The sequence below is a fragment of the Scophthalmus maximus genome, chromosome 10 (genome assembly GCF_022379125.1).
Source record: "Scophthalmus maximus strain ysfricsl-2021 chromosome 10, ASM2237912v1, whole genome shotgun sequence".
Lineage (NCBI taxonomy): Eukaryota > Metazoa > Chordata > Actinopteri > Pleuronectiformes > Scophthalmidae > Scophthalmus > Scophthalmus maximus.
Window position 1 is genome coordinate 4,749,649 of NC_061524.1, and position 10,352 is coordinate 4,760,000.

At 47.9% G+C, this 10,352-nt stretch overlaps 1 protein-coding gene across 4 annotated transcripts in view; it reads right to left on the minus strand.

The window, feature by feature from the left end:
* meis1b (Meis homeobox 1 b) overlaps positions 1 to 10,352 on the minus strand; it is a 110,549-nt gene that overhangs the window by 20,906 nt on the left and 79,291 nt on the right. For all 4 annotated transcript variants that reach the window (XM_035605845.2, XM_047334926.1, XM_035605846.2 and 1 more), the window contains one exon: positions 3,050 to 3,126. In XM_035605845.2, the coding sequence (XP_035461738.1) occupies positions 3,050 to 3,126 (77 nt within the window). The remainder of the gene's footprint in view (positions 1 to 3,049; positions 3,127 to 10,352) is intronic.

Consider the following 10,352-nt stretch of genomic DNA (forward strand, 5'->3'; position numbering starts at 1 on the left):
GTGTGTGTGTGTGTGTGTGTGTGTGTGTGTGTGTGTGTGTGTGTGTGTGTGTGTGTGTGTGTGTGTGTGTGTGTGTGTGTGTGTGTGTGTGTGTGTGTGTGTGTGTGTGTGTGTGTGTGTGTGAGAGAGAGAGAGAGAAGATGTATATGTGAAGGAAAGCGCATTACACACATGTGAATGAAGAGATCGAGTGTCTCTCTGTTTGTGTGTGTGTGTGCATGGTAGAGAGGAGAGGAGTGTGTTCATAATGTTCTGTGCTGTAACATGTCACAGGGTTGCACTAGGCATTTTATTCGTCAGTTTGCACATGTTTCCACCCCCCCCCCCCCCCCCCCTCTCGGGACAACAAACACGGGATGACCCCGTGGTTCATCTGCGGCCATTCGATGTGAATTCAATTCAGTTCCGATGGCCCGCGTATGACCGTGAAACACACTTCCAGTAAGTGTTTTATGGTTTCTTACATCCCCTTTGGCTCGATTTCACAGTTGTAGACCTGATTTGGTGCAAGTGAACGCATGAGAAAATGTGTGTGAGTGTGCGTGTGCGACTGTGAGAGAATTTAGACATGCATGCATTTGTGTATGTGCGTGAGCGAGCGAGTGTGTGTGTGTGTGTGTGTGTGTGTGTGTATGTTTGTGTATGTGTGTGTGTGTGTGTGTTCTTCAACAGCACTGACAAACATAATCACAGCTCGGGAAATTGACTTCAACAAATCAGTGGGTCAGGAGGTAACATCACCACGGGTTGCTATGGAGACACCCAATGACGGGGCTTCCCAATCAGCACAACAACACGCCTGCGAAATGGCAGTTCCCCTAACGTAACCTCTCTCTCCTTTTCCCTCCCTCCGTCTCTTTCTCTCTATCATATTTATTTCTTCCTCTTCCTCCTCCATCACTCCTCCTCTGCGTGGCTCCGGCCCCTTTGTCCCCTTTTGGTCCATTTCTTTGTCATATATCTCTCCATCAACCCATCTTTTCACTTCATTGTTTTCCCCACTCGATCACTCTTCCATGCTACAATGTACTGCTCGCTCAAACAACCATGCGTGGAAATATGCCTGTGGACAAGCGCACATGCACACACACACACACGTATACAACGAAATGTGAGGGGGCAGCGGGATCCCAGCATGCAGGGTTTAACAGCTAATACCCCTTAGATTAACCACCCCCAGTTCCTCTCTCACATGCGTGCGTTCACACACACACATACACGCATCTTACACAAACTAAGATTAACCTCCCACGATTTACACAGTGTGTGTTGGTCTCGCACAAGTACACACACACGCACACACGCACACACACACACAGACACACACCTCCAGGGTGTGTTGCTATCCCCCTACCAATAAAAATAACAAACAGAATGAGAGCACACAGTCAGCCTTAAGTGACCAAGCTACTCTTCATGTGACTGTCTGTCTGACTCACTCACACACACACACACACACACACACACACACACACACAGCTTGGCTTTATCTCAGCTGTAAGAATTGATCCCCGATGGATTTCAGAGAGGTCACGTGATTTGATAACCTCTACAGGATTCCCTCTGGTCAGGAGGCCTTTTTCTCTCTGCGTGTGTGTGTGTGTGTCTGTGTGTGTGTGTGTGCATTGTTTTTTGGCCCAGTATAAAATGAATTCTCCATAGACTGATACACCATACCCTAATCTAACGTCTGTCTGTCTCTGAGGCCTCAGATTGAACAATGGCTGGGAATAATGTTAACATCATTAGACCGCTGGTAATGGGGCTTTATCATGTCTCATCTCTTTCTCTCCCTCCCTCTCCCCTTATCTCTCCCTCTTTCTCCTCATCTCTTTTTCACTCCGTCTGGCTCTTTAACTCTCTCTCCCTCTCTCCTTTCCCTCTGCTGCTCTTTGCCTTCCTGCGGTCTCCACTTTCATGCCCGCACCTAGCAACTAGAGTGATACTTTCAAGGATTATTTTTGAGGGGGCCGCGCAGATCAAACGCCCTCTGCCCGGGCCCCGTACCTCAGATTCCTCCGACTCCAGCCCATTTAATTAGACATGGCTAATAACACTAAGCATGTTCTGATAGCCATCTCTCTGATAAGACTAGCCGCACAAGGACATAGGGCCCCCCCCCCTTCTACCTTCTTACAGAGCTACCTGAGGTTGAAACGGCTAGATAGAAACCTCATTTTTATGGCGCCCGGCCCGGTCACGCTCGTGCCCAATTAGCAGGCTACTTGGCCCCTTGCGGAGCATTCATTTGCGAAAAGGCAGGTTGGAAACCGTGGGCTGTGCACCTCCAAGCCATAGGCTCCTTTGCTAACAAGGACAACTTCACACGCTTCATGCATTATGAAAAAGTACTAAATAACAATGTGTAAAAGGGTATATGGGCAGCGGACACTCAATAAAATGACTTAACAGTTATTGCAAGAGGCGCTCTGCTTTTAATTGGCTGCCTTTTGTTTCTCGATCAAAGTTTAACGTGGACGTAACTTAATCAAAGTCAGAAATATCAACTTTTAGGATAATAGGTTGAACGTGAACGAGATGTTCAGAGCTTGATCAAGCCAAATGCTGATCACTGTTGAAGGTGCTGCAAAAAAAAAAAAAAAGACAACCCCCACAAAAGTAAAATCCCATAATTAGTCTCCGAGCTATCACTTTTTCGCAGTGATCACTCTGGTCTCCACTTGTGCATGTTGGATGTTTCTTTATTGGACGTATTCAGAATGTACTTTGACTCGTAATTAACATGGATGCTCATGTTTGGGCCGAGTTGGGCTGTTGGTCTGGAAAATCACTGCGGGCAATATCACTTTAGATGGATTGATCTAGATGAGGATGATTCGGTAAGTGGTGCGTGTGTGTGGGTAGAGAGGGAGTGTGTGCGTGCGTCCTTGCGTGCATGCGTGCGCACGTGTGTGTGTGTGTGTGTGTGTGTGTGTGTGTGTGTGTGATGTAGTGGAGGCATTAATTCCAATCATTAAGAACTGGGATCGCCCTGGGGGGGGTCAAACCCTCTGAAATCTCCTGCATGAAAAACGGTGAAATGACTTACCAGTTGTTCACTTGTAGGATGGTGAGGCCCGTGTCTTGCGCCAGCTGCTTCTTCTGTTCTTCTGACGGGTAGGGATGCTGCAGGAGAGAGAGGGAGACAACACCGTTTGAGTAAAAAAGGCCCGGCCACAAATTGTTTAACGAAGCTTCCCTGTTGTTGAAAAAGCAGGTTTGACTCGCCTTTTAGTAGAGAAAGACATGTTGCGGGGCACAGGTTACAAACACACACACACACACACACACACACACACACAACCATGATGGATGAAAGGTTCAAAATAAGACGTGTGCTCGTGCTCACTGGTGCGTAGGTGTCGGTATGTGCTGTGCGTCTACGTCTGTCTGGGTGTATACCGTGAGTATGTGTGTGAGTGCGTGCACGTCGACGTGCCCCCCCCCCCCATTGCAATCATTAACGGAATGTGAAATATTGTAATTAATGGCAGCCAAAAAGGCGAGCCAATTAGAAAGTTGAGTGAAGTGGAGAACCAGCTCTGGTAGCTAGGCAGCCTCTTACTCAAATATGTTTGCGTCGACGGCTCCCCCCTCCCCTCCCTTTCACCCCGCCGCATATGTAATCGGCGACCTGGGAATGTGTAACGTTAACCCGATGCAACACAGACAAGAGAATGTAAAATCTCTCGGCTTTAGTCACTGCCGGTTGCGTTTGTCCTTATTGCAGTTCTGTGTTGCAATAACACGACTCTGTCGAGTTTCCATACGGACGCAGATTGTGGGAAAAACCTTAAAGCCTTGTCGTGCTTTTTGAAAAAGGACCCAAAATCACACGTTGCCGCCCCCCAAGCGAGTGATTTAATCAAAATTTGGGTCTTTAAGTTCTTTAACATCTGCCCCTGGGAAAAGTAGAGCAATGTCACATTTTTTTTCCGAAAGCATCAATCCAAACTTCCACTTAAACATCAGGTCTCGTTGCACTGATACAAGACAGATTACATTACACTCCGTGAAAACCGTACGCCCGTTATTGAGTTAAAGACTCACAGATATGACACATGAATGCGATAAACAACCGCTCGATTGTTGGAAGGATAACACACACTAAGTCGACCTCAATGCCAGTGTTTAACTCCTGAACTGCATTTCCCGCCTCCTCCAGCGGCAGCACAGCTGAGAGCGGTTAAAGTCGAGCCACCTGTTTAAATATATAGAACGAATACACTGGATAAACGTGAACTTGGGGGAGTGTGTGTGTGTGTGTGTGTGTGTGTGTGTGTGTGTGTGTGGGTGTGTGTGTGTGTGGGTGTGAGGGTGTGGGGGGGGGACCGGTATCACAGATGCACGGAGTCTTGTTCGCGGAGGACAATGTGCTGTTCATGACCGAGACAAGTCGTGGACTGTTGCTGAACACCAGAGGCAGGCCGTAAAAAGAGGAGAGGAGCGGAGGAGCGAGGGGAGGATACTGGGTATGATACAAAATGATATGTATACATTTAAGGAAAGAAAGAAGAGATGGGTGAATGAATATCGCTGAATGTTCCAAATGTATAAAAGTGTTCATTTTGCCACCGACAGCTGTGATTTAAAAAAAAGCAAACACATATATGATGTATAATTTCAAACAACAAATGCAAAGGTGGAAAAAAGAAATCAGGTTATTATTTCTGCAAAGTCGAGTAGGAAAACTTACAGGCTAAAAACGTGTAAATGTGTAAATTCCGCGACGGCGTCCGTCACTTTTTTTTTTGAGTGACTAGAATTTACACATATGAATGATAACTATAACGATAATGAAACGGGCCATTCATGACAGGGACCCTGACATTTTTATTCATTTATCATGCCGTGTCACGGTGACCGACAATGGCCGCCACTCATCCGGCGTCTCTGCTATATATACAGTATGTCTATCGAGAACACACAAACACTTAATAGTCAATCAGACGTGCAAAATCAGTGTGGCGCCAGTGTTTTCATATTTTCATTACAGTATTTTTTTGGAGCGCATAATGAGCAGGATTGTGTTTAATGCTGGAACAACCCAGCGGAGAGAGAGAGAGAGGGAGAGGAGACAGACTTCTTCTTTTTCTTTTCTTTATTTCCCAGCCTCCCCTCGTCCATGTGATTGGTTGTGGTGAATGGGAACACAAGGAGGCTAATTTCACGCGCTAAGTTATTATTGCATTGTTGCCTCTGGCCAGAGGCCTGTGTCCACTTTTTTTTTTTTTTTAACAAGCATTTCTGTGTGTGTGTGTGTGTGTGTGTGTGTGTGTGCGTGCGTGTGTGCGTGTGTGTGAACTATCCGTCCATTCATATAACTTGTGTGCGAGGCGTGCATGCGAGTGTGTCTTCCATACTGCCGACCGATCAGATAATATCGCAATTGACGCGACTGCAGCGAATCTGCGGCGTCGTTCGTCTGCCTGTGTGTGTTGAAAGTGAGAAAACATTCTTCGGGGCTTGTGTCATGTGATGACATGAGCACTTTGACATATAGACGCCGCGCGCACGCACACACACACACACACACACACACTCGTCCCGACGCCGTCCTTGCCGACACATTGCAGCCAATCACGTGAATGGCGGCTTTTTTACGTCTCTCTCTCCTCAACAAAGAAAGTTGATTGAACATGAAGAGATCAATGTGTCCATTCTGCGTCTCGCGGATCTGTGGAGGCAGGAGTTTGTGCCTCGTGATATATGGGTGCTGCGGCCATGCCAGGGGCCACAGCGCAGCACAAATGCACCCTGTCTCGATGCCTCTGTCCTCCTGGCCTCTCGGGCTCACGCACTGCAGACGGTTCGCGTCTCCTCGACGGCCATTGTGCCAGACGTGAAACGCAACCGAGTATATTTACTCAATAAAAGGAACTTGAGGTCAATTTTGGGGGGGGGGGGGGTTGTTGAACATCACACTGCTCGTTACAGACTAAACTATCCCAACAGCGTGTCATGTTGTCATACTTAAACACCAACGTCAGTAGGAAAACGGTGTTTGTACATTAATGCACTAAATGTAATGACTAAAAATCATACAAAATGTAATAATCATGTAACACTCACACGGGCCGTTGTGCTGGATAATGAGTACATTTGAGATTTGATGTTCATTTCTGTGATTATACACACTTGTAATTGGGTGTTAAGGATCTGAAAACATCTTCTAAACCCCCTAACACAACGTTAAAAGTGATATATACTGTATAATATATATATATATATATATATAAATGCCCGATTTTTTTCTTTTTAAACATAGTGGTCGAGTTACGGGGAAGAGCTGCCAGAAACATGGGAAACTGTTTTTGTCCTCCTCCTTTTCTAAAACCACCAAATTAGCTCCTATCAGTCAAAACACTGTGATTCAGTTTCTCGCTTAGCAACAAGTCGCCGTGTTTTTTTAATATCGTCTGTGAGGCGATTCTGGCCTTTGGCCGAGGTTCAGAGGGATGAGAGAGAGAGAGGGAGAGAGAGAGAGAGAGGGAGAGGCCTTTTAGTGAGAAAAGCAATAACATGTTCTTTTAGAAGAGCAGATGGAAAGTTTCTGCGCATCCTTCCCTCCCTTCCCCTCTTCCCTCCGCCTATCTTAATGATATGTCTTCTCCAAATATACAACTCCTTTCATGAGAGTTTCCACCCTGCTCGCTGCTCTCAGCTGGGCTCTGAGCATGTGGGTGCCAGGAGGGGGGGGGGTGTGTGTGTGTGTGTGTGTGTGTGTGTGTGTGTGTGTGTGTGTGTGTGTGTGTGTGTGTGTGTGTGTGTGTGTGTGTGTGTGTGTGTGTGTGTGTGTGTGTGTGTGTGTGTGTGTGTTTTCCCTTCTCTCTCTCTCTCTCCTGTGTGTCTTATCAATCCCAGTGTGTGAGTGTGCATGCGTTGGTGTGTGCATGCACGTCTGTTATGTCCTGTGTGTCCATTCGAGTCGAGATTTTAGCTCGTGTGCTTACGTGTTAGCGAGTTCACCCGTACACGGACGAGAGCGTGTGCGTTTGTTCTCATTTGAGCCACTGAGCTTGCTCGGCCTGTACGAGCAAGCTCGGCCGTGTGTGTGTGTGTGTGTGTGTGTGTGTGTGTGTGTGTGTTAGTACAGATGTGTGTGTGTGTGTGTGGGGGTGAGTAACAGAGCATCAGTAACATCCCCTCCCTGTCTGACCGTCTTCCTCTCTGACCCCGTCAGACAAGAACAAGAGGGGGGGACGGAGAGAACGACGGAGCGGGAGTAAAGGGGGGACGGAGGAGTCAGGGGAGGAGACGTGGAAATGGATATCTGGAGTCCCAGGGGGTTTTAACGAAGAGATAAGAGCCAAAATATCCTCCGAGACCCCTCTTCACTCCCCCTCTGTCCCATGTCTAACCCGGAGGAAAACTATTCTTGGCCCGGTGGTAAAAAAAAAAACCCCAAACATATTTCAACATTTCCCCATTATGCAATAGAGATGCTACGAAAACAAGAGTTTGCCAATTACAGCTGTGTATATAAAAATATGTCTGCTCAATATATTTCCAATATTTCAAAAGTTACTAGACTCCAGCCACCCACCAGCTGAGCTGTGTGTAATGATTCTGGTTCCCTCCCCTTTTTCTTTTGTGTGTTTGAGGAACCTGAAGACAAGGCGAGTGAGAGTGTGCCGCTCGCCCGGCGCCACGATCAAGGTCAGTTGGACGAGACGCACGTCTGCCGCTCCGACTGAACTTTTGACATTCACGGGAAAAGCGAACCCGTCATGAAGACATTTTTTATCTCATCTGCCGGAGCAGTAACTCGCCGAGATGTTTACAACAACAACAAAAAAAGAGCGAGAGAGAGAGAGAACTTTTCTAAAAAAGGTCACGGCTTCCCCCTAATTCTTATTTTTGGAACTCGTAAACCGTGCAAAGCCCCATCGCGGTGTGTCAGCGGCAACATGAGGCGGGGAGGAAAATAAGAAATGGGAAAGAGAGAGAGAGAACGAGCCTGAGTCACTCTTTTGCCAGAGATGCTCCACTTGTCTCCAAATGTCTCTTATCTCGCTTGCCGTTCTCCCTTCTCTTGATCTCGCCTCCTCAGCAAAACCAGGTCTCTCTTCTATTCTCCCTCCCTCCCTCCCTCCCTCCCTCCCTCCGTCTCTTCCCCTCACTGCTCCGGTGTTAATTTGGCTTTGGCTCGAAAAAAATCGACGCATTCGTCCTTAAAAACACGGACTAAATTCCCCTGTGATCTTGATTTTGCACACTTTCTGTTGAGCTTTTTGAATGACCGCCCCAACGCGTGCCACTCCATCCTCTCGGCCCCGCCGCCTTCCCTTCGCCATCAACACGTCGGTGTTGTCGGCGCGTATATTTTCTGTTTAAGGCTGCGCTCCCCAGGCCTCGCATTAAAAAGGGGCCCGACATCCCGCGTTAGCTTTTTTCCAAAAAACGGGCAAACCACGAAACGGGAGGGGGGGAGGGAAAATCATCTGCTGCCAATGGTATTTTTCAGTGAGCTTGCCGTGTGGCCAGATGGTCGCGGGTTGGCCACGCGGCACGGGGACGCCGGCGAGAAGGCGACGGATCGCAAGTGAACAACTCGTGAGTGTGCAACAATTGACTTTGTAGGGCACTTTTCTGTTATCAGGACGCTCCGGGTCCCGTTCCGTTTACCGGCGCACACAAATCGCGACAAGCCGAGAGTTACCGAAAACAATATTATTCACGGTTATTAACCTGCATGTGGCTGTTGAGGTAACAAAACAAAAAAAGAAAAAAGAAAGAAAAGGGGACAGCCTTGACTCGGCCGGGTCTGCTCCCCGCGCTGTTCCCAGGTCAAATCTCTGTGGAAACTGAGCTGCCCATCAGGAATGCCTGACGGCTAATCCGGGGGCCTTTTTGGCTAGAAGGGCATCAGAGTATCATACCAAACTGTCTTAAACAGAAACACACACACACACACACACACACACACACACACACACACACACACACACACACACACACACACACACACACACACACACACACACACACACACACACACACACACACACACACACACACACACACACACACACACCAGAACACACAGTTTACTGGAAGTCTAGTACTGCTCCTGCCAGAAGTGTATGAGATTACCTTAAATATTTGGGGAGGCGAGCACATTGTTATGCTAACAACAAATGCCCCGGACCCTGAGCATGAGCAGACTTTAACACAAGCGTTCCGAACCCCACGCCTGTTGTGTCTCATGCGGCGGGCTTCCACTTTCACAAGTTTCTCGCTCATTCGGTGGAAGTTTCATCCTCTGTGTGCGTGTGCGTGTGTGTGTGTGTGTGTGTGTGCGTGCGTGCGCGAGCTCACGCTGCACCCGTGAGATCTACGCCATTTCCAAATTCCTTTCCGTGTAGGTGGCAATCGACTGACATCCCTTTGACTTCATTAGGGAGCAGGGACCCGGCAACAAAGCTGGCTCTGGGAGAAAAGGGGGGATTAAAGAAGGAGAAAAGTGGGGAGTGCGGGGCGAACAAAACAACAACAGGAAGAAAAAAAAGAAAAAGCACTCCTAACCTAATTTCCTGTGATTCGGGGCTGCTCCGACGCAAAATGACAAAACAGAGCAGAGAGCAAAAAAAATGTTTTGAGAGACTCGAAAATGAAGCAAGTCGCGGGATGAGAGTTTCAGAGAGGTCTGCGCAAAATGATACGCCTCACGTCTTCGTGCTGAAAGGCGCCAAACAGAAGGGAAGAGTCAGTCTTTCATGGCGTTGGACTATGGTAAACCAACTAGGAGCTTGTACCATGAATAATTCACCACATCTCTTCTTTTTGAAAAAACAAAAAAAAACCTTGATATATGCACAGAAAATTGGCAAAGGAGCGCCCTCACGAACTGTTTCTGTCGTCAGATCTCTTGATTGAGAAGAGCAGATGTGATTGGGCTTTTTTATTCATTAAGGAGTCATTTTTCAGTCTTTTTGTTGATTTAGGGGAAGTCTCGCGGCGCTCCGTGGCCCATGGGAATCGGATGGGTCGAGTCAGCTGGCGAGGCCAACGGGGTGAAAAGTGTGTTGTTAAAGCCGCTGCTACAAAGTGGATTAGACAATGTACAGCGTCACCGGCTTCCCTCCGCTTTTGATAATCGATGATATGCGCGTTGTTCATCTCTACGGGGCACAGAACAGAACGCTAGGGCGGCAGTCAGTCAGTCAGTCAGCCAGCCAGTCAGCCAGCCAGCCAGCCAGCCAGCCAGCCAGTCAGTCAGCCAGCCAGTCAGTCAGCAAGCCAGTCAGTCGCCGTGGCCCCTTTGCTAAAGGGTTTCTGGAACAAACGATCCGTGAGCTTTACAGTTGGGCGGGACTGAGTCTTGTGTGTGTACTGAGGCTCATGGCGTG